General features: G+C 44.0%; 1 protein-coding gene across 2 annotated transcripts in view; it reads left to right on the top strand.

Moving 5' to 3' along the window:
• Window positions 1-23,441, top strand: part of LOC139227764 (lysine-specific demethylase 5B-like) — a 202,829-nt gene extending 179,388 nt beyond the window's left edge. The window contains exons 24-28 of one of the 2 annotated variants that reach the window (XM_070858770.1): window positions 680-1,189; window positions 5,380-5,497; window positions 15,600-15,823; window positions 17,128-17,454; window positions 22,637-23,441. In XM_070858770.1, coding sequence (XP_070714871.1) covers window positions 680-1,189; window positions 5,380-5,497; window positions 15,600-15,823; window positions 17,128-17,454; window positions 22,637-22,789 — 1,332 coding nt within the window. In that variant the 3' untranslated portion in view covers window positions 22,790-23,441. Of the gene's footprint in view, window positions 1-679; window positions 1,190-5,379; window positions 5,498-15,599; window positions 15,824-17,127; window positions 17,455-19,926; window positions 20,542-22,636 lie in introns of those variants that run through there. The other variant, XM_070858771.1, reaches the window with a different exon arrangement.
• The last annotated feature ends 446 nt before the right edge of the window (window positions 23,442-23,887 follow it).

A 23,887-nucleotide genomic window follows, 5' to 3' on the forward strand; every position in this document is an offset into this window, starting at 1 on the left:
AGCCATAGTGGAGGTTCACCAGGATGATGTCAGGAATGGGGAAACTGTAGTTACAAGGCGATATTGGTATTATTCCTCTTGGAGCTGAGAAGGCTAAAGGGAGATTAATAGATTTTTTTTAAATTATGACGAGTTTGATAGTGAATTGGGAAAAACTATTTCCTCTGGTTGGCGATGAGGGATCATCAATATAAAATGATCACTGAGAAGTTGTAAGTTTAGGATAAATTTCTTTAGAGTTGTTGGAGTATGGAATGCTTTGCCACCGTTGCTTCATTTAAGGGATAATTGGATACATACTTGAAGCCGAAAGAGAGCAAAGCAGTGGGATTAGTTTTGAATTGCTGTAGCAAAGAGCTGGCTGGCACAGGCGCGATGGTATGAATGTGCTGTAAACTAATTTGATTTCTGTTGTGTTCTGTTCCACTTGTGTAGCCATAGCACTGACGGCAAATTCTTTTCATGTGGAGATAGTACCCAGGAAGAGGTATCTACTATATTGTTCTGTTGTGCTTTCTGAGAGGATTAAATTTTGGTGCTAGGGAGAGGTAAATACATGAAGTAAACTTGATGGTGGCAGGAATGCTCATTGTCATGATGTAACTGATTTATGAGGAGCCATCTTATTGCCACAATGTCATTAAATGTCATAGAGGTGACTTATTTTTCTGATTTATAGGTGACAACTTTCAATGAAGCCAGTCTGAAGGAAATTGAATCATTTCGCTCCCTCCAAACAGCAAACTCCATGAAGTATCTCTCTGATGCAGAGTATATGGAAACAAAAGTGTGTATTTGTCAGAAGGCTGCAACTGGCTCTATGCTGCAGTGTGAGCTTTGCAAAGACTGGTTCCACAGCAGCTGTGTCTCAACAGCTAGTGCTCCTCATGGGGAGCTGCCCTGGCTCTGTCCACTCTGTCTGCGATCAGAAAAGCCGTCCTTTGAGAAAATCCTCCCAATGCTCTCGGCACTACAAAAGATTCCTGTCAGACTGCCAGAGGGAGAAGCACTAAATTACATTTTTGAACGAGCTATGAACTGGCAACATCGGGCAAAGCAGATTCTTAGCACAGATGAACTACACTTGGCCCTAATTACCTCACAAGTAGCAACCCAGGCTTGGCAGGGAATTACAAAACAAATGGCTGCCACTGAACTAGAGAAACGAGAGGCTGAAGGTAACTTGCAGGTAAGTCTAGATTAAAACAAGTAATTTGTAGTTGGGCCATCCCTTTCCCAGGAAGGAAATGTATTCAATGCTATTTCTCTTGACAGCATCTCTTTTTTTTTTTTTTAGTTTGACTTGTGGAATTGAGTTTTGAAGGTTCACTGCCTTCCCACTTAAAATAATCTTGATACAGGTATACTTAAGTTTAACATTCCAATTCTTGGCTTCTGCAACTTAGAATTTTTAACTGAGAAACCAAGGTGAAAGACCAAGGCTGATGCTGCACGAAGCAATGATTGGGTAATACCAAGCTTGGATTTTAAAAGCCTGAAGACTAGGGGAACATAACTAGTGCCATTAATATAAGACAGATACCAAGAAATCAAATAGGGAATTCAGAAGAAAGTTGTTTACCTGGAGAGTGGTGAGAATGTGGAACTCACTACCACAGGCAGTGGTTGAAGCGAATAGTATAGACGCACTTAAAGGGAGCCTCGATAAGCATGACAACAACAACTACTTGTAAATATATAGCGCCTTTAACGTAATAAAACGTCCCAAGGTGCTACCCAAGAGTATTCTAAGTTAAATATTTGATACCGTGCTGAATAAGTAGAAATTAGCGCAGATGGCCAAAGGTTTGGTAAAACAGATAGGTTTTTAAGGAGCGTCTTGATGCAGGAAAGAGGTAGAGAGGCGGATAGGTTTGGACAGCGAGTTTGAGTTTAAGGCAGAGACAAAGAAGGCACGGCCACCAACTGTTGAGCGATTATAATCATCAGTGCTCAAGAGGACAGAGTAAGAGTGGTGCAGATATCTCGGAGTTGTGGGGCTGGAGAAGATTACAGAGATCAGGAGGGGTGAGGCTAGGGAGGAATTTGAAAAGAAGGATGAAGATTTTGAAATCGAGGCGATGCTTAAGCTGTGCCAATCAACGACAGCGAGCACCGAGTGATTAGTGACCGAGACTTCATGCAGTTAGGTCACGGGAAGACGAGTTTTGGATCATCTCTTGTTTACCGCAGGTAGAATGTGGGAGAATAGCCAGGACTGCGTTGGAATAGTCTAGTCTAGAGGTAACAAAGGCATGGATGAGGACTTCTGCTGCGGATGAGCTGAGGAAATAGTTAGGAAGGACATTAGCTTGGATGATGTGGAATCTATATGGGCAGACCACCAAAGGGCAAAAAACGTTAGTGGGAGTTGTGTACAGACCTCCAAACAGTAGTAGTGATGTTTGGGAGGGCATCAAACAGGAAATTAGGGGTGCATGCAATAAAGGTGCAGCAGTTATCATGGGTGACTTCAGTATGCACATAGATTGGGCTAACCAAACTGGAAGCAATACGGTGGAGGAGGATTTCCTGGAGTGCATAAGGGATGGTTTTCCAGACCAATATGTCGAGGAATCAACTAGGGGGGAGGCCATCTTAGACTGGGTGTTGTGTAATGAGAGACAATTAGCAATCTTGTTGTGCGAGGCGTTTTGGGGCAGAGTGACCATAATATGGTGGAATTCTACATTAGGATGGAGAATGAAACAGTTAATTCAGAGACCATGGTCCAGAACTTAAAGAAGGGTAACTTTGAAGGTATGAGGCGTGAATTGGCTCGGATAGATTGGCGAATGATACTTAAGTCGTTGACAGTGGATGGGCAATGGCAGACATTTAGAGACCGCATGGATGAACTACAACAATTGTTCATCCCTGTCTAGCGTAAAAATAAAAAAGGGAAGGTGGCTCAACCGTGGCTATCAAGGGAAATCAGGGATAGTATTAAAGCCAAGGAAGTGGCACACAAATTGGCCAGAAATAGCAGCGAACCTGGGGACTGGGAGAAATTTAGAACTCAGCAGAGGAGGACAAAGGGTTTGATTAGGGCAGGGAAAATAGAGTACAAGAGGAAGCTTGCAGGGAACATTAAGATGGACTGCAAAAGCTTCTATAAATATGTAAAGAGAAAAAGGTTAGTAAAGACAAACTTAGGTCCCCTACAGTCAGAATCAGGGGAAGTCATAACGGGGAACAAAGAAATGGCAGACCAATTGAACAAGTACATTGGTTCGGTATTCACTAAGGAGGACACAAACAAACTTCTAGATATAAAAGGGGTCAGAGGGTCTAGTAAGAAGGAGGAACTAAGGGAAATCCTTATTAGTCGGGAAATTGTGTTGGGGAAATTGATGGGATTGAAGGCCGATAAATCCCCAGGGCCTGATGGACTGCATCCCAGAGTACTTAAGGAGGTAGCCTTGGAAATAGCGGATGCATTGACAGTCATTTTCCAACATTCCATAGACTCTGGATCAGTTCCTATGGAGTAAAGGGTAGCCAATGTAACCCCACTTTTTTTTAAAAAGGAGGGAGAGAAAACATCGGTAGTGGGTAAAATGATGGAATCAATTATTTATTAAGGATGTCATCGCAGCGCATTTGGAAAGAGGTGACATGATAGGTCCAAGTCAACATGGATTTGTGAAAGGGAAATCATGCTTGACAAATCTTCTGGAATTTTTTGAGGATGTTTCCAGTAGAGTGGACAAAGGAGAACCAGTTAATGTGGTGTATTTGGACTTTCAGAAGGCTTTCGACAAGGTCCCACACAAGAGATTAATGTGCAAAGTTAAAGCACATGGGATTGGGGGGTGGTGTGCTGACGTGGATTGAGAACTGGTTGTCAGACAGGAAGCAAAGAGTAGGAGTAAATGGGTCCTTTTCAGAATGGCAGGCAGTGACTAGTGGGGTACCGCAAGGTTTTGTGCTGGGGCCCCAGCTGTTTACATTGTACATTAATGATTTAGACGAGGGGATTAAATGTAGTATCTCCACATTTGCGGATGACACTAAGTTGGGTGGCAATGTGAGCTGCGAGTAGGATGCTATGAGGCTGCAGAGTGACTTGGATAGGTTAGGTGAGTGGGCAAATGTATGGCAGATGAAGTATAATGTGGATAAATGTGAGGTTATCCACTTTGGTGGTAAAAACAGAGAGACAGGCTATTATCTGAATGGTGACAGATGAGGAAAAGGGGAGGTGCAACGAGATCTGGGTGTCATGGTACATCAGTCATTGAAGGTTGGCATGCAGGTACAGCAGGCAGTTAAGAAAGCAAATGGCATGATGGCCTTCATAGCGAGGGGATTTGAGTACAGGGGCAGGGAGGTGTTAATACAGTTGTACAGGGCCTTGGTGAGGCCACACCTGGAGTATTGTGTACAGTTTTGGTCTCCTAACTTGAGGAAGGACATTCTTGCTATTGAGGGAGTGCAGTGAAGGTTCACCAGACTGATTCCCGGGCTGGCGGGAATGACATATCAAGAAAGACTGGATCAACTGGGCTTGTATTCACTGGAGTTCAGAAGAATGAGAGGGGATCTCATAGAAACGTTTAAAATTCTGACTGGTTTCGACAGGTTAGATGCAGGAAGAATGTTCCCAATGTTGGGGAAGTCCAGAACCAGGGGTCACAGTCTAAGGATAAGGGGTAAGCCATTTAGGACCGAGATAAGGAGAAACTTCTTCACGCAGAGAGTGGTGAACCTGTGGAATTCTTTACCACAGAAAGTTGTTGAGGCCAATTCACTAAATATATTCAAAAAGGAATTAGATGTAGTTCTTACTGCAAGGGGGATCAAGGGGTATGGCGAGAAAGCAGGAATGGGGTACTGAAGTTGCATGTTCAGCCATGAACTCATTGAATGGCGGTGCAGGCTCGAAGGGCTGAATGGCCTACTCCTGCACCTATTTTCTATGTTTCTATGTGAGGAGCTTCACAGTTTGAGGTCCCTAGTTTGGTTTGGAAACTCCTGGGCATAGTGAAGGTTTCTACATGTGCCCCATACCCATCTGATCAAAAAAAAAAACTGCGCTTTGGACGGTTCATCAACCAACCAGAAAAATGGTCTCCCCTATGGGAGACACTTAATTATTGTCCTGGTATTATGTGGAGGATAAGAATGAAGATTGCTGATTTGGTAGAATTTAATTCATCAAGTGGAAAGTATTTCCCACATAACCCATGCCTGTCCCACCATCGCAATCAGTTCACTCAAACCTGAACGTATTTTTTTATCTGTTATCAACTGCTGTCAGATTATATAGTGTGATTGGCCACTGTTTTCTATTTCTACCCTGTCCCTACCTCTTCAGGCCGGTTGAAAATTAATTTTGAGTGCATTCACAGATCTTCATATCTCTTATCTATTCAGGTGAATTCTGACAATGACGGCGAGTTTTTTACTGCAGTTTGTAATAGCAATCTGTTTGAAAAAGAAGTAAAGATGGTAGGATCCAGACCTTCATGGCAGCCCTGCATTCCAGCTCAAGGTTTGTACTTATAAAGTGAGAATTTAATTTTCTGTATTTATTTGGCCCCTGCGGGTTATTGCTATGTCTTGACTTCACATTCCAGCTCTGCAGTCTTACACTTTCATTGATCTATTCCAATTCAAAAATCTCCAATTCAAAAATACAATAATTCCCCTTTTCCTTTCTGCCGAGCACATTTTGCAAAGGTGTGCTGCTTGGAACAGGTCCCCAACAATGATGGCATTTGGGGGCTGGTGAGCAAGGCAAGTGAAAAGGTTTCCAATAATGGAGTAAATCCAAAGTTCAATTGCTAATATTGGGGCTCCTGCAGCCAGTACACTCTGTTGACTATATGCAGAGGGGATACAGATTTCTCTCAAAGCTACTCGTTTCTAGCAAGTGAAAGACAACAGTGTGCCTCCAGCTAAGCCACGTTGACATTGTTTCTGATTGCAACACTTCCAGTATCCGGGGAACTTAAAGACAACTGTGTACCACGAACAGGAGAATGAATGTATGTCCCCTTCTGAAGTCCAGTGGTATCTTTATAGGAAGACACAATGAAGTGAGTTTGTTAGCTGTGATGGGGTATCTGTAAGAGACTTAACCAGAAACCCTTCTGGCCTGTGGTAGATAGGACGGGAAATTTTCACTTGTCCCTCCTGCAGACATTTGCTGATTGGTACTCTGAGGACTGTAGGCCGATAAAATCCCATTCCTCATCCATAATTAGAATTGTTAGGCGAGAGTAGATCAAGGTCCATCTCGTTTGCCTTTTACCAGTCTCGTGGTTATATGATACAACAATAATGGAGTTGTTGACTAATCATTGTAATCAGTCTGTCAATTTGTCTACATGAGGCGAGGCAACCCCAGTGATGGAGAGTTTTGGGAACCATAGGTCCAAATTCACCTGTTTCTCCCCCCAGCATACTGCACTCACCATATATCTCACATGACTCATGTACTGTATCACTGTTATTTTCTGAAATAATTTCTCTAATTTGCATTTGAAGGAATCAGTACTAACTGTTTCTACTGTCTCCCGAGAAAGCTTGTTCCATAGATTGACCATTCGCTCACTGAAATATTGTTTTGGACAAGATGAATTAGCTTGTCTGGGTCTACATGACAATTGGATAAATTGTACAAATGGACCATCTGTTAAAATGTAGTGCTGAGCATGTAGGATAACTACATAACAAAAATCAAACAACAGACTAAACAAATGTGACCTAAAATGGATTAACAGACAAATTATAAGGGAACAAAATCTCTACAAATCCTGCAGGGAGAAAGGAGTAGGGCTCACTGGATTGAATACAAGAACATGCAGAAAAATATTTAAACAGTGATCAGAGTGGGGAAAGAATGGGCCCAAGTTTCGGCCTCAGTTGCTCCTGATTTTTTTGGAGCAACTGGTGTAGAACGGAGTATCTTAGAAATTCAAATTCTCGGCATTTAGTTTGCTCCAGTTCTAGTCCGTTAGAATAGTTTCACTTTGGAACAGAATTTTTTTTCAAAAGGGGGCGTGTCCGGCCACTTACGCCTGTTTTCAAAGTTTCGGCAGTGAAAACTTACTCCAAACTAACTTAGAATGGAGTAAGTGAAGATTTTTGTACGTTCGAAAAAACCTTGTCTACACTTTAGAAAATGAGGCGTAGGTTACAAATTAGGCGTAGGGAATGGGGGGGGGGGGGTTTAAAAGGGAAGTTTACAAACATTAAACACTTCAGTTTTACAAATAAAGACCCATCATCAATAATAAATGATAAATACATCAATAAATCAACCAATAAATCAATCAAAAAAAATTAATAAAATTTAAAAATCAATAAATAAAACATTTTCTACTTACCGACTGCAGCACCGGGAGTCCTCCAACAGCGTGCTGGGACGGTCCCCCCAGTGTGTCTCTGTCACTGTCTGTGTGTGTGTGTGTGTGTCTCTCTCACTCTCTGCCTGTCAATGTCTGTGTTTCTGACAGCGAGGGGGCGGGGGGGGAGAAGGAAGGGAGGGGGGCGGAGAAGGAAGGGAGAGGGGGGGGGAAGGGGGAGAAGGAGAGAGGATGTAGGGAGGGAGGGAAGGAGAGAGGATGTAGGGAGGGAAGGAGAGGAGGCTGAACGGCCGGGCCCAAGACCTCGGGCTATATTTACAGGTAGGTGGCGTCAGGTCTCGGTGGGGGGGGAGAGAGAGTCGCGGAGGTCCGGGGGGGGGGGGGAAAGAGAGAGAGAGTCGTGGGGGAGGAGAAGCGGGAGTCGGGTCGGGAGGAAGCAGGAGCTGGGCGTGGGAGGAGCCTCATGCACGCAGCCCCAGTGAGGCCATTCGGCCAGGGCTAGGGGCTGCATGCTTCGGGCCCCTCCCACACAGTTTGGGTGCCTGGAGCTACAGTGGGCGCACATGTGCAGAGGTCCCGGCACTGTTTTCAGCGCAAGGACCTGGCTCCGCCCCCAACAGCTCGTGCCGTGCTGCGCTGCGCCCGGCTGCAGAAGACCTGCAGGGAGCCGGAGAATACAGAAGTTTTTTTTAGGCGCACTTTCTGGCGCGAAAAACGGCGTCCGGGTCCGGGCTGCGTCGTTTTAGGCGCGTCCCGAAACTTGGGCCCATCAAGTGCAAGGCTAAATACAACAATGTTGGTGGTGGTATTTCTCCAGCGATTTGAGGTGTCTACTGTATATGGTCCACATCTCTGAGCCATACAGGAGGGCGGTTATCACTGCAGCCCTGTAGACCATAAGCTTGGTGCCAGATTTGAGGGTCTGTTCTTCGAAAACTCTCTTCCTCAGGCGGCCGGAGGCTGCGCTGGCACACAGGAGGCGGTGTTGAACCTCGTTGGCGATGTCTACCCTTGCTGATAATAGGCTCCCAAGGTATATGGAAAGTGGTCCCTGTTTTCCAGGGCCGTGCCGTGGATCTTGATGACTGGGGGGGCAGTGCTGTGTGGCGGAGTCAGGTTGATGGATGACATCTGTCATACGGATGTTTAGTGTAAGGCCCATGCTTTCGTACGCCTCAGTGAAGATGTTGACTATGACTTGGAGTTCAGCCTCTGTGCGCAGATGCAAGCGTCGTCTGCATACTGTACCTCGACGACAGAGGATGGGACGGTCTTGGATCTGGCCTGGAGACGAAGAAGGTTGAACAGGTTCCCACTGGTTCTGTAGTTTTTTCCTCTGGCAAGTAATCAGAGGTCATAGATTTAAAATAATTGGCAAAAGAACTTGAGGAGAAATGAAGAAATAAAGAAATATTTCAGAGGGTGATGATCTGGAATACACTACCTGAAATGTTGTTGAAATCAGAGTCCATAGGAACTTTCAAAAGGCAATTGGACATGTATTTGAAGATAACTAATTTGCAGGGTTATGGGGAGACCGCTGGGATGTGGGACTAAATTGGACAGCTCTTTCAAAGAGTCGGCCTCGGTACGACGGGTGGATGGCTCCCTTCTGTGCTGTAAGATTCTGTGATTCTAAGGTAGTAAATATTCTGACTAAATATTTCCTCCAAGTATTGACAAGGGAAGATAGAGATAACTAAAGTAAATCAATGAAATTGATACAAACAAGATGGAAGTCCTAGACAGGCCAAAAGGGCTCAAAATAAACAAAACTACGGAGATAGGTAGTATTTATGCACAGTTCTGAGAGAGACTAGGGGGATGATTTGTGAGTGACAGTCAGTCATTGAGTCATTTGGAGAGGCAGGGGTATCAGTGGATTGAAAACTGGTTTGGTGCTTGTTTTCAGAAAGATTGAGAAAACCAATACAAGGAAATTATAGATCCATTAGTCTGACTTCCATTCTGTGTAAAGTAATGGAGTGAGTTGTCAGGAGAAAACTGTAGAATAATAATGTAGCCAGTAAGGATTCAAAGGGAGGGAACCTGTCTGACCAATCTCCTTGACTTCTTTGAGGAAGTTCCATCCCAAGTGGTCTGTGGAAAGCCCTGTGATGTAGTGTGCCTAGCCTTCCAAAAGGCATTTGACAACTAAAAGCTGTCAAAACTTTGGAGCAGACTCCGGGAATGTATTAAAAACTTGAAGGGCAGAAAATGAGTGTTCAATAGAGGAGGTATGTTTAGGTGGGGTGAGTGGCGGTGGAGTACTGAGTTGGGTGCGCAAGGGCTCTGTGTTGGGACTGACTGCTTCAGTACATGGACAGAGTAGTAGCAGATGAAATTTAATGCAGACATGTGTAAAGTACTGCACGAAGAAAGGAAGTTGACACTTTCACCATGAATGGTGTTGAAGTAGCTATGATGAAGCCAGAAGAGACCAAGGAGTCTTGGTGGACTCAACGCTCCACCATTGTAGAGCAGCAATCAACAAAGTCAATAGAATGTTGAACTACATAACCAAACAGTAAAGCAAACCAGTCAGCAAAGTTGTGATCACACTTTATAGTGCTTTGGTCAGACCGCACCTTGAGTTCTGGGTTTGGTTCTGGTCACTGAGATCCAAGAGTCATTTAAGGCCTATAAAAGGTCCAACCCAGCGGTAGTTCGGGGAGTGCGTTGGAGAGGCGTGAGATCGCTGAGGCAGGCCTATAAAAAGTCCAACGCGGCGGCAGTTCGGGGAGTGCGTTGGAGAGGCGGGCTTGTGCAGCTGCAGCGGGGTGAGAAGGCAAAAAAGAAGTAGAAAGAAATCAAAAGGTGACGTCACAGCCAAGGGGGTAAGTGATTGGCTGGTGATTGGTAAATAGCTTTTCTTTTTCTTTTCTATTTCAGTAAGTAACCTTTTAGCCTTGTTGCCAAATTAAGTTAATCTCGGGGTTAAGTCATGGCAGGAGAGCTCGGACACGTGTTGTGCTCCTCCTGTACCATGTGGGAAATCAGGGACGCCTCTGGTGTCCCTGACGACTACGTGTGCGGAAAGTGTATCCGCCTCCAGCTCCTGACGAACCGTGTTGCGGAACTGGAGCTGCGGGTGGATTCACTCTGGAACATGCACGATGCTGAGAATGATGTGAATAGTACATTGAGTGAGTTGGTCTTACCGCACATAAAGGGTCCACAGCTAGATAGGGAATGGATGACCAACAGAAAGAGCATTGCAAGGAAGGTAGTGCAGGGGTCCCCTGCGGTCAACCCCTGCAAAACAGATACACCGCTTTGAGTACTGTTGGGGGGGATGACTCATCAGGGGAGAGCAGCAGCAGCCAGGTTCATGGCACCGTGGCTGGCTCTGCTGCACAGGAGGGCAGGAAAAAGAGTGGGAGAGCAATAGTGATAGGGGATTCAATTGTAAGGGGATTAGATAGGCGTTTCTGCCGCCGCAACTGAGATTCCAGGATGGTATGTTGCCTCCCTGGTGCAAGGGTCAAGGATGTCTCGGAGTGGGTGCAGGACATTCTGAAAAGGGAGGGTGAACAGCCAGTTGTCGTGGTACACATAGGTACCAACGATATAGGTAAAAAACGTAATGAGGTCCTACGAGATGAATTTAAGGAGCCAGGAGTTAAATTAAAAAGTAGGACCTCAAAAGTAGTAATCTCAGGATTGCTACCAGTGCCACGTGCTAGTCAGAGTAGGAATCGCAGGATAGCTCAGATGAATACGTGGCTTGAGCAGTGGTGCAGAAGGGAGGAATTCAAATTCCTGGGGCATTGGAACTGGCTCTGGGGGAGGTGGGACCAGTACAAACCGGACGGTCTGCACCTGGGCAGGGCCGGAACCAATGTCCTAGAGGGGTGTGTTTGCTAGTGCTGTTTGGGAGGAGTTAAACTAATATGGCGGGGGGTGGGAACCTATGCAGGGAGACAGAGGGGAATAAAATGGAGACAGAACCAAAAAATAGAAAGAAGAGTAAAAGTGGAGGGCAGAGAAACCCAAGGCAAAAAACAAAAAGGGCCACTTTACAGCAGAATTCTAAAGGGTCAAAGTGTGTTTAAAAAGACAAGCCTGAAGGCTCTGTGTCTCAATGCGAGGAATATTCGGAATAAGGTGGACGAATTAACTGCGCAGATAGCAGTTAACGGGTATGATGTGATTGGCATCACGGAGACATGGCTCCAGAGTGACCAAGGCTGGGAACTCAACGTCCAGGGGTATTCAGCATTTAGGAAGGATAGACAGAGGAAAAGGAGGTGGGGTGGCGTTGCTGGTTAAAGAGGAAATTAATGCAATAGTAAGGAAAGACATTGGCTTGGATGATGTGGAATCGGTATGGGTGGAGCTGCGGAATACCAAAGGACAGAAATCGCTGGTGGGAGTTGTGTACAGGCCACCAAATAGTAGTAGAGAGGTTGGGGACAGCATCAAACAAGAAATAAGGGATATGTGCAATAAAGGTACAGTAGTTATCATGGGCGACTTTAACTTGCATATGGATTGGGCTAACCAAACTGGCAGCAATGCGGTGGAGAAGGATTTCCTGGAGTGTATTAGAGATGGTTTTCTTGACCAATATGTCGAGGAACCAACCAGAGAGCTGGCCATCCTAGACTGGGTGATGTGTAACGAGAAGGGACTAGTTAGCAATCTTGTTGTGCGAGGCCCCTTGGGGAAGAGTGACTATAATATGGTAGAATTCTTTATTACGATGGAGAGTGACACAGTTAATTCAGAAACTAGGGCCCTAAACTTAAGGAAAGTTAACTTCAACGGCATGAGGCACGAATTGGCTAGAATTGATTGGTAAATGTTACTTAAAGGGTTGACGGTGGATAGGCAATGACAAACATTTATAGATCACATGGATGAACTTCAACAGTTGTACATCCTTGTCTGGAGTAAAAATAAAACAGGGAAGGTGGCTCAACCGTGGCTAATGAGGGAAATTAAGGATAGTGTTAGATCCAAGGAAGAGGCATATAAATTGGCCTGAAAAAGCAGCAAACCTGAGAATTCAGCAGAGGAGGACAAAGGGTTTAATTAGGAGGGGGAAAATAGAGTACGAGAGGAAGCTTGCCGGGAACATAAAAACTGACTGCAAAAGCTTCCATAGATATGTGAAGAGAAAAAGATTAGTGAAGACGAACATAGGTCCCTTGCAGTTTGACTCGGGTGAATTAATAATTGGGAACAAAGAAATGGCAGACCAATTGAACAAATACTTTGGTTCTGTCTTCACAGGAAGACACAAATGACTTTCCGGGTGTACTAGGGGACCGAGTGAGAAGGAGGAACTGACGGATATCCTTATTAGGCGTGAAATTGTGTTGGGGAAATTGATGGGCCTGATTGTCTGCATCCCAGAGTACTTAAGGAGGTGGCCCTAGAAATAGTGGATGCATTGGTGATCATTTTCCAACAGTCTTATCGACTCTGGATCAGTTCCTATGGACTGGAGGGTAGCAAATGTGACACCACTTTTTAAAAAAGGAGGGAGAGAGAAAACGGGTAATTCTAGACCGGTTAGTCTGACATCAGTAGTGGGGAAAATGTTGGAGTCAATTATTAAGGATGAAATAGCAACGCATTTGGAGAGCAGTGACAGGATCGGTCCAAGTCAGCATGGATTTGTGAAAGGGAAATCATGCTTGACAAATCTTCTGGAATTTTTTGAGGATGTAACTAGTAGAGTGGACAAGGGAGAACCAGTGGATGTGGTGTATTTGGACTTTCAAAAGGCATTTGACAAGGTCCCACATAAGAGATTGATGTGCAAAATCAAAGCACATGGTATTGGGGTTAATGTACTGGCGTGGATAGAGAACTGGTTGGCAGACAGGAAGCAGAGAGTTGGGATAAACGGGTCCTTTTCAGAATGGGAGGCGGTGACTAGTGGAGTGCCACAGGGCTCAGTGCTGGGACCCCAGCTCTTTACATTATACATTAATGATTTGGATGAAGAACTTGAGTGTAATATCTCCAAGTTTGCAGATGACACTAAACTGGGTGGTGGTGTGAGCTGTGAGGAGGATGCTAAGAGGCTGCAGGGTGATTTGGACAGGTTGGGTGAGTGGGCAAATGCATGGCAGATGCAGTATAATGTGGATAAATGTGAGGTTATCCACTTTGGTGGCAGAAACACGAGAGCAGAGTATTATCTGAATGGTAGCAGATTAGGAAAAGGGGAGGTGCAACAAGACCTGGGTGTCATGGTTCATCAGGTGGTGAAGAAGGCAAATGGCAAGTTGGTCTTCATAGCTAGGGGATTTGAGTATAGGAGCAGGGAGGTCTTACTGCAATTGTACAGGGCCTTGGTGAGGCCTCACCTGGAATATTGTGTTCAGTTTTGGTCTCCTAATCTGAGGAAGGAAGTTCTTGCTATTGAGGGAGTGCAGCAAAGGTTCACCAGACTGATTCCAGGGGTGGCTGGACTGACATATGAGGAGAGACTGGATCAACTGGGTCTTTATACACTGGAGTTTAGAAGGGTGAGAGGGGATCTCATAGAAACGTATATGATTCTGACGGGACGGGACAGGTTAGATGCGGGAAGAATGTTCCCGATGTTGGGGAAGTCCAGAACCAGAGGACACAGTCTTAGAATAAGGGGGAAGCCATTTAGGACTGAGATGAGGAGGAACCTCTTCACTCAAGAGTTGTTACCTGTGGAATTCCCTACCGCAGAGAGTTGTTGATGCCAGTTCATTGGATATATTCAAGAGGGAGTTAGATATAGCCCTTACGGTTAAAGGGATCAAGGGGTATGGAGAAGGAGAGAAAGCGGGAAAGAGGTACTGAGGTGAATGATCAGCCATGATCATATTGAATGGTGGTACAGACTCAAAGGACCGAATGGCCTACTCCTGCACCTATTTTCTATGTTTCTAAATGCTGGAAGCAGTGCAGGGAAGAGCCATGAGGCTGATCCCTAGTGTTAGAGGGTCTGTGTTATGCAAAAAATACTGGAGAGGAGAAACTTGGGCTTTTCATCCTTGAAAGGAATCATCTGAGAGATGATCTTGGATGTATGGAAGATAGTAAAGAGTATGAAAATGATAAATACAGAAAATTACTTTAAATATTGAGAACAGGGCTAGGGAACACTGGTTCAAACTAGTAAAAGATACATTTATGATTGATGTCATGAATGGTCTTCCTCATCTGTCATGACAGTATCTTATGAATTAAGCGAGACTACACATGTCTCTGGAGAGCAAGATGAGCTCATGGTGTTCATACAAATAAATGTAGAATTCAGCTTTGAAATGAACACATCCCCCATAACTGCACCAATCAAAAACTTTGACACTTGCTGACTGTCAGGTCTCTTCTCTAAGTTCATGTTTTATGAGGATTGAACTGGATTTTGAGTGGGTTGCTTGACCACCCACTATTCAACTTCTGTTCCACTCTCGCATCGTTGCCACTTTTCATGAAAATGGAATCAATCCCAGCAATGAACGTCTGAGGTAACTCATCAGCTGTAACATAGAAACATAGAAAATAGTTGCAGAAGCAGGCCCTTTGAGCCTGAACCACCATTCAATATGATCATGGCTGATCATGCAACTTAAGTACCGCACTCCTGCCTTCTCTCCATACCCCCTGATCCCTTTAGCCGTAAGGATCACGTCTAACTCCCTTTTGAATATATCTAACAAACTGGACTCAACAACTTTCTGTGGTAAAGAATTCCTTGGGTTCACAATTCTCTGGGTGAAAAAGTTTCTCCTCATCTCAGTCCTAGATGGCTTATCCCTTATCCTTAGACTGTGACCTCTGGTTCTGGACTTCCCCCACATCGGGAACATTCTTCCTGCAGTCCCGTCGGAATTTTATGTTTCTATGAGATCCTCTCATTCTTCTAAATTCCAGTGAATATAAGCCTAGTCGATCCAGTCTTTCTTCATATGTCAGTCCTGCCATCCTGGGAATCAGTTTGGTGAACCTTCGCTGCACTCCCTCAATAGCAAGAATGTCCTTCCTCAGATTAGGAGACCAAAACTCCTCAGATTAGGAGTCCGACATTCTTATTGGAGATCAGAAATTCAGTGCTTGAGGTTACTGACTTTATTTTGTGTTAAACTGTAATATCAGCCACAAATTACTGATGCTCATTTATTGTCCATGAAAGTATTTTTATAATGGGAGATTTTCATCTTTACAGGGAAAGTTTGGCAGAACAGAATTGTTACGGAAACTCTTCCCACTCTGGACTTAAAATAGTCGCTTGAACTGTTGAATACTGGCTAGCAAACTAACTGTTCTAAACTTCTACTCTTGCAGGGTTGTGCCTGTCTGATGATGTGAGGTCCCAACTTGATGAACTGATGATGGAGGCTCTTTTACTGCAGGTCTCATTGCCTGAGATGCAGCACATTTACCAGATTTTGTGGGTAGCTCAATACTCTGCAGTAGAAAGTCATCAGCAACAATCTGAACTATTGAACTGTGAACCAGTGGAGGTCATGCAATGTATTGCAGAGACCTGTACTACTTCTACAGCCGAGGTATGGAACTGCAAAGATCCCAATATCAATAGAAATGCATTTGGGCAGTCAACTTGTAAATACTGTCAAAAATATACCTCAGTAAGGCTGCAAGCATGTGTTGGAATGTATTTGACAAATGTGTACGGATGAGTATCAGATACAGTAAGTGGCTTTATTCTGGATTATATGAGCTGAATGGCAACTACTATTTCAAATATTTTATCCAGCATTGAAGAAACCTGCAGCTGATGGAAAGTACAGGATGCGCCCTAGATCTCATCTGTCAATGATATGGATATCCTTTTTGCTTTGCCTGACTTTTTGGTCAGCTCTGTATTTGTCAACACCATATTTTAGTCTCCAACCAAGTTACAGAAAAATATACACAGGTAGAGTTTCCGTTTGCTCAGTCGAGTGCATCTACTCTCCCCATTGGGGAACCCTTCCCCTCCCCCCTACTCAAGGCAGGTTGCAAAGTGCCCCCAAATTGGAAAGTCACCCCACCTCAACCAAATTTTGTTCAGGAGTAATGCTGGAGACCACTCGGTCCATAAAGGGGTTTGTTTACAGGGTGCTCTCAAACCAAGTAGGAGGAATCCCAGCCCCAAAGCCCTACAGGTTCTATTAATGAGACAAACTCGTAATCATTAGTATCCTGGAGCTTAGAGTTACCTAGTTCAGATATCTCATTACCTGGTCTGTCATTGGGGAGGGGGGGAATTGACTCCGTTACAATATGGACCCCAGTACATAATTCAGGCCAGTACTGAGGGACTGCTATTTTATTGAGGGGTGTGCTGCAATTTTTTATTGTGTTGGTATGTAACCATCACCCTTACATGCCTGGCACATGGACTCACATCATAACCCATTTAATGATGGCTACAGCTATTAGAGGTGTAGAACTTGAAGAGTCACTGGATCCCTCTCTGCAAACCCCATCAAGGTAGAAACTGACGTGATAAGTGAATACATGTTACCTTACCTGGCTAATGTAAGGATCTGTGCTGGGAAGTTTCCAGTGTGCTGTTCCAGACATGTCATATCAGGTAATGTGCTTTAATCTGAGAGCAATGTTTACTTCACTTCTGTTGGATGATGAATTCATTTCAGAAATCACAAAATAGTATCTTTGAAACCTAACTATTGGACCGAGCACTTGATTAACTTAATTAGCAGAGAGAACACTTGTTAAGGGATTGCCAATCATGCGATATCGCAGGTAATCAAGTACACGAGCACAATAATACCACAAAGGATCTGAGAAACTGCCAGCCCTTCTCTGCCCAACTGAGTAGCTTGAGCTGTCTGTTTTGTTTCAGGGTGAAGATTGCTGTTTAAAGCCAGTGCAAAGAGAAGGAAACGGTGAGAAAAAAAGGAGACGACTTGAAAAAGATGGTTCAGTGGGTGAAAAGAGAGAAAAATTGAAAAAACTAAACAACCCCAAAAAGAGAAATCTCAAATTAAACCATGAAAAACCAAATGATCTGAGCTTGGGAAGAATAGAAGCAGAGAAGTATTTTGAATTTCTACAGCCTAATGAGGCACTGTCAGTGATGATGGAGCCTCCATACTCTGAGCCAGAGGACTCCGAAGATGAGGATGCAATCTGCCCTGCAGAAAGCTGCCAACAGCCAGAGGGGGATGAGGTCAGTATTCACTTCCTGCAGTTTTTGTTTGCTATGTTGGTTCAACACAATAAACGTACAGATATTATTGAATGTTTTTACAGAGAGGGTTGTGCTTAGCAGAATAAGGAAAGAGAGTGGTGGGTGGTTTAAATTTGTATTAGTCCCAGATTGCATCGACCAGAAGTCTACAGAGCTATCTTTTACAAATCCTAAGTGTTAGATTTTTAGTTGCAAGCCATAACTTGGACATCACCTCTCATCAAAGACATAAACTTGTTTAAAAAACTTCAATGTATTCTCATTCTTATTTCCATAATTTTTTTTGCGTTTTCCTGTGTCTAGACTTGACGACTATTCCAACGCACTCTTGGCCGCCCTTCCATTTTCTACTCTCCGTGAACTTGAGGTCATCCAAAACTCTGCTGTCCATGTCCTAACTTGCACCGAGTTTACTCATCACTCCTGTGCTCGCTGACCTACATTAGCTCCCGGTTAAACAGCGCCTCTATTTTAAAATTCCCATCCTTGTTTTCAGATCCCTCCATTGCCTTGCCCTCCCTATCTCTCATCTCCTTCAGCCCAACAACCCTCAGGAATATCTGCGCTTCTTCAATTCTGGCCTCTTGAGCATCCCCAATTTTAATTGCTACACGATTGGTGGCCAAGCCGTCAGCTGCCCAGGCCCTAAGCTCAGGAATTCCCTCCCTAAACCTTTCCTCCTCTCTACCTCTTCTTCCTCCTCTCTAGGCTAAGCGCAGTCCCTTAAAGGGGCCACGCACCCAAAACAAATTATGGGGAATGTTGCTCATCACTATAACTAGTATGGCCGTATCTCTTTGTCAGTTCTAAAACAGACTTCCAGAAAATTGCATATTCTAGAAATTAATTGCATTTACTGCTGTGAAAATGAACATCTCCCATTATTACCACTTTGTTTCTGCTACATGCTTCCCTGACCTCAGTATTTATACATCTTGCCCCACCCCCCACCCACATCACTACTGTTAGAAGCTCTGTAGGTAACTTCCACCATTCTTGTTATCCTTTACTGTTCCTTAGTTCTACCCATTTGTTTCCACCCCTGTTCACCCTCACTGATGTCCTTTCTTTCCACTGCTATAATTGTCTTTTATCTATATTGCTACTCACCTTCCTGTCCTTCCTGAAGAATCTATAGCCTGGAATATTTTGCTCCCAGTAATGCTCAACTTGTACCCAGATCTCTGTAATGCTACAACATCCTGCCCTTTAAGCTAAATTTGTGCTTATTTCACTTGTTTTATTTCTTACGATATGTGCAGTTGTGGACAGAACTCACAATTGGGTAATAAAAACAGAAAATGCTGGAAATCTCAGTGGGTCGGAGAGAAACCAAGTTAACGTTTCAGGTCGATGGCCTTTTGTCAGAACTGTCAAAAGTTCGAAATCAACAGATTCTTAAAAGGGAAGGTATGTGATGGGGTGGAAGACAGGAGAGATTTGAGAGACAAAAGGGATGATGGGTCAACTTGAATGGTAATGATAGAACTTAGAAAGAGGTGAGTCTAGATAGGATGAGAATGGCAGAATAATTACCAGCTGCCACGGGGAACAGAGAAATAAGATTGGGGGGGGGGGGGGGCTTTTAAAAAAAAAAGAGGAGAAGGAAAAAAAAAGAGCAAAATCTGGGAAGAGGTTATGGTCTGAAATTGTTGAACTCGATGTAACTGTCCCCACCTTGTCCATATGCCCGGATGGTGTTTTTCTCATACTTTTTGACCTATCACACTTGATTGCTGCTGCTCTGACCATTGCTATACAGACAATTTTTTAAAAAGATTTACAACACTCCTTTATTTTTAAACAGATATTTTATTATTTCTTCTTAACTTTTCTGTTTCCGGGTATTCATATTATGTTCATCTTTTTGCACTTTAACTTTTGCTCTTACCCCTTTTTCTTAGATTATTTCCATTTGCACTGCCGCGGTCCCCCCTCCCCCCAATTTACTGGTTTAACGTCCTTTCTATAGTCCTATGTATCCTGTATGCTAGAATCCTGATTTCAGCCTGTTTGCAGCTTGTTCCAGCGGTACAACTTCTTCCTGTCCCTGAATGGGTGTTCGTGTCCCATGAAATGGAATCTTACAGTCTCGCATTTACTTTCCTGATCTGTTTATACCTATTAGAATTAGTAAGTGGTTCGGGTAATAACCTAGAGATTACCACCCTTGTGCTTCTGCTTTTTCATTTAGCACCTAGCTCCTGATACTCCCTCAGCTGGACTTCCTCCCTCTTCTTTTCTATGTTGTTGGTTCTGGCATGGATCACCACAACTGGTTCTTCTCTCTCCCTTTCCATTTTCCTTTCCAGATGCTTTGAGATATCCCCTACCCTAGACAACATGCCCTCTACAATGTAGCTAAGTGTTGATGAAGAGCACATACCTTGATCCTTATACCAACTTCCCCCACTGCACCTAATTTCCACTCATCCAATTCTGGTTTTTCAGGTCATCTCTCTGTTCCCAGCTGACTCCGTTCCCAGCTCACTAGACACTTGCATATTTTGAAGAAAAGTTGGATAAATACTTGAAGAGGAGGAAGATACAGGGCTATGGGAGAGTGTGGGATTCGTTTTGGATTGCTCTAACAAAGAGCTGGCACAGACATAATGGGCTAAATGGCCACCTCTTGTGCTGTAAACTTTTGAAGTTCTATATCTGCAGAAATCGATACTAATTACAATAATAGGCACTGAATTTTGTGCTGCAAATCTCTCCTGGGCAAGAAATTGAAGGTGATGCAGTTGTCCCGGCTTCACCTCTGCATTCACCCTGTTCCAGTCTGGCCATTTTAATGACTGTATATAGGAATGTGGTTTTGTTTTTGTGTATATTTACCATGTCTGAGTGCACAGAAAAGTTACAGCTGTATAAATGTGCTGTTAAAAGCTCCACACAGTCTATGCAAAATTGGCTACTTAGCCCAGACTAGTGCAGCATACTCTGGGTAACTGTGAATGAAACCGTCTCGGAGAACAATTGAGATTTGCACAAAGTCTCTGCAAATACCCTGTATAATGTACAATTTCTTTTAAATAAAAAGCCATTACTAAGAACTTGTTATAATAATTAAATGGTACATGTAGAAGATTCATGTTATACCATGTGCATCATTGCAGTAATGTATAAAAGAATAGAACAAGCTTTCATTTAGCTTGAATTTGATTATTTTTGCCTGATTTCTTAAAACCTACAACCAAAATGTGCATGAGTTTGTTTGTTTTTTTCTGTTGTTTGTTGTCTACAATGGGACCCACAGCCACCGGTCCGGAAATTGGCACGATCCCGGCCTGCAGGACCATCAGCAGGCTGGGGCCATCAGAGGAAGCAGCTTGCGGCGGCATACCACTACAGGCAGCAGCGCGTGCTGCTGCAGGAGGGCAACGTCTGCGAAGCCAGGTTGCTGATTGCAGTGCGGGCAGGCGAGGCGAAAGAGCAGCAAGAGTCCGTAGAGGGAAGTGACCGGGGCCCAGGAGAGATGTGAATCTGGGGCCCAGAAGAGGCAAGAGCCATGGGGCAGCATGGGCCAGCCCACACTGCGATATGTGTGCGCGTTCGGTCTGTGCAGCAGAACTGGTCTCCGGTCGTCTTGGTTAATCATTGCCACTGGACCATGACCTAGCTCTGTCAATGTCAAGCCCGTGTGGTGGCTGGTGTGCACATTAAAAAAAAAAATCCACGCACAGGCATCTTCCGCCCTTCACATGTAGTTCAGGACCTGGAATATTAGGTCCTTCATTGAAACACCTGTGAACTCATCCCTTTTTGGCGTGGAAGCAAGTCATCCTCGCTTTGAGGGACTGCCAATGATGGTGCCTGCAACCTCTTCACTTACAGCTTGCCTACAGCAGATCCCACACTGCTGTGGTATACCACTCATCAATGATTTACAGTTGAATTAAATGGGACTTGAACAATAGAGGGCGGCGGGTGGAGAGGACACAAATTCAGGATTCATTTGGAGACTCTAAAGGCATCTCACCATTAGCAGCTTTTGGCAAGACTGAAAGTGCAGGACATTAAGTGGTGGGCAAAAATGAAGGGAAGGTGAAAGAATATGCAGTCAACTGACAATAATTCACCATCTGGCTCACTGTCTGGCTTCTGAAGCCAAGAAAGCGATGTATGAGATGCTTGTAGATCAGTATGCCTGCAAGAATTTGCAGCCAAGTTTCTGACAATTTCTGTCCTTTCATGTGCCAGCCACAGGCTCTTTATATCTAATGGCACAGTTTTGGATCTGCCTCACTACTGACCAGACCCCGAGAAGATGGTCATTGCCACATAAGTTAGCCAGGGCCTGGGAAAATGGTTGGTGTGACCATCAGACAATTTGGCTCTTGATGACTCTGGAGTGTTTTATTTCATACAAGTACAATCAAAAGCATGGTGTGCTATAACTGGGGTACTTTCTCAAGAACCCAGTTAATGTAACAATCATGCATCATAACAGCGATATTTGGGTTCTGCTGGCGTGGTTCCTTTGGGCAGAGAAACCTCCATCAGGACAATATAATGCAAGGTTAAGAGCTGGCTGGGATAAAAAAAAGAAAAACCTCTGGCTCAAAATTGGTGATTGGCTCAAAAAGGGCTTGTTCAGAGCCCTTTAAATAATTTCCTGCCTGAAGGTCTGTGCCCAGCAACTCTGGATGCAGGTTTCCAAGTATTCTTTGGATTTGGGGTCCAGCTTGACCACTGTGCAGTAAATGGTGTAGGGGGCTTTCCATTCCATTCCCCCCCCCCCCTTTTTAATGTTGAAATGAAGATCTCCCCCACTTTAAATGTAAATTCTACCACCTGCCCCGGCCCTGTTGTAGTGAGGCACAAAATGGAAAGAATTCAGGCAGCTGATTTCAGCCAATTTCATGGTTCATTACTCCCCATCAGTGCCCATTTCTCAGCTGGGCATAACAGACACCAAAATTGGCCATTTGGAGTTTGAACCAAAGCATAGCTGAATCAGCAAATTAACATCGAAATCCTAAAAAGGAACTAGCAAAACTATGCATTGTCATGGCAACACTTCATTCACTGGTGAAAAGATGCCACTTGTCTTCACTAATTTCAACTTTTGCCCATAAAACACAGATATTAATGCAAAAATGAAGTAGAGTTATATTGATACTGCCAGTAAACAATCTCTCCCTCTCTTGTGTAGGTTGACTGGGTCCAGTGTGATGGCAGCTGCAACCAGTGGTTCCACCAGATCTGTGTGGGTGTGTCCTCAGAAACAGCAGAAAAGGAGGACTATATCTGTGTCAACTGTACTGTAAGAGACCAGAGCAACAGGAAGCAGAATGGCCAGGGCTAGCCTTGGGCAGAGTGCTAGCGAATCACAGGTTCCACTAGAAGCAGTGGATTTGGTATCTCTACAACCCACAAATGGTGCTATATCTCAATTCATGGGATCATCTACAAGGACTCTCAAACTTTTTCCAACTTTGTATTTTCTCATTCTTGTATGAACTTTTCGTCTGTGGTTGTGAAAGTGTATGATGCTGGCTACACCAAGGGTTTTCTACCCATTATGGAGACAATTGGCTGTCTTTGAACAATGCCTATTTCCCATACCTCAGTTTGAAACTTGCCTGCATACATGCCCAATCTCATTGGGTGTTGAGGCCCTGCAATCACCAAAAAAATGAACTTTTTTATGGGGCCCTCTGTTCAGTACAAGCATCTTAATCTTAAAGAGAGATTCTGACTTGTGTTTTGTAGGTTAGTTTTATTTATCTCAGCAATAACAGATTTGTGAGTTAAAGGGCCAGATACGGTTTCCAGAGAGTGTGTTGTTTGTTGTACAGAATGCAGGTGTTTAGGCTCCTAGTGGCACGGGAAAATTAGAGATAGACAATGGACCGAAGTTCTTAAACTTACTGCCTACGCTGTACTTTGGCTTTTTTTTTGGTAGCTTGTATCTAATGTTGCAGTCTCCTTTTGTGAAATAAACCTTTGGTTATGAATGAGCTTTGCAGGCTGCGATTTGTAATGCACCATTTTAAAATTTCTGCTATAAATTTAAAACAAGATCGGCTCTTACAGTGACCGTGTCAATGGCTAAGTGCCTGAGAAGTAAGAATAGAGGCTTCATTTCCTCACTCCACTCAGATTCCAGTGAGACCCTTACCGGACAGTGGAATGCAGAGCTGAACCGGGGTAGTACTTAGCTACTTCTGGTGAGCTACTGGAGGGTATTGGCAGAGGCATGGGAACAGGTCACACGCCTGCCCCTCTGCCAATTCAAGGGAAGGCAGACATGACAGTGGGGAGAATTTACAATTAAAATAACTAAATTTAAAAAGCAGGATATTTTAATCATTTTGTTAACCTGTCTATTCATGCTCTTACTGTACAGTACATTGTTCGTTTGGGGACCAAAATCATAACTGTTTGAAGAAGGTGTGGATAC

Source organism: Pristiophorus japonicus, chromosome 17 (genome assembly GCF_044704955.1).
Source record: "Pristiophorus japonicus isolate sPriJap1 chromosome 17, sPriJap1.hap1, whole genome shotgun sequence".
Lineage (NCBI taxonomy): Eukaryota > Metazoa > Chordata > Chondrichthyes > Pristiophoridae > Pristiophorus > Pristiophorus japonicus.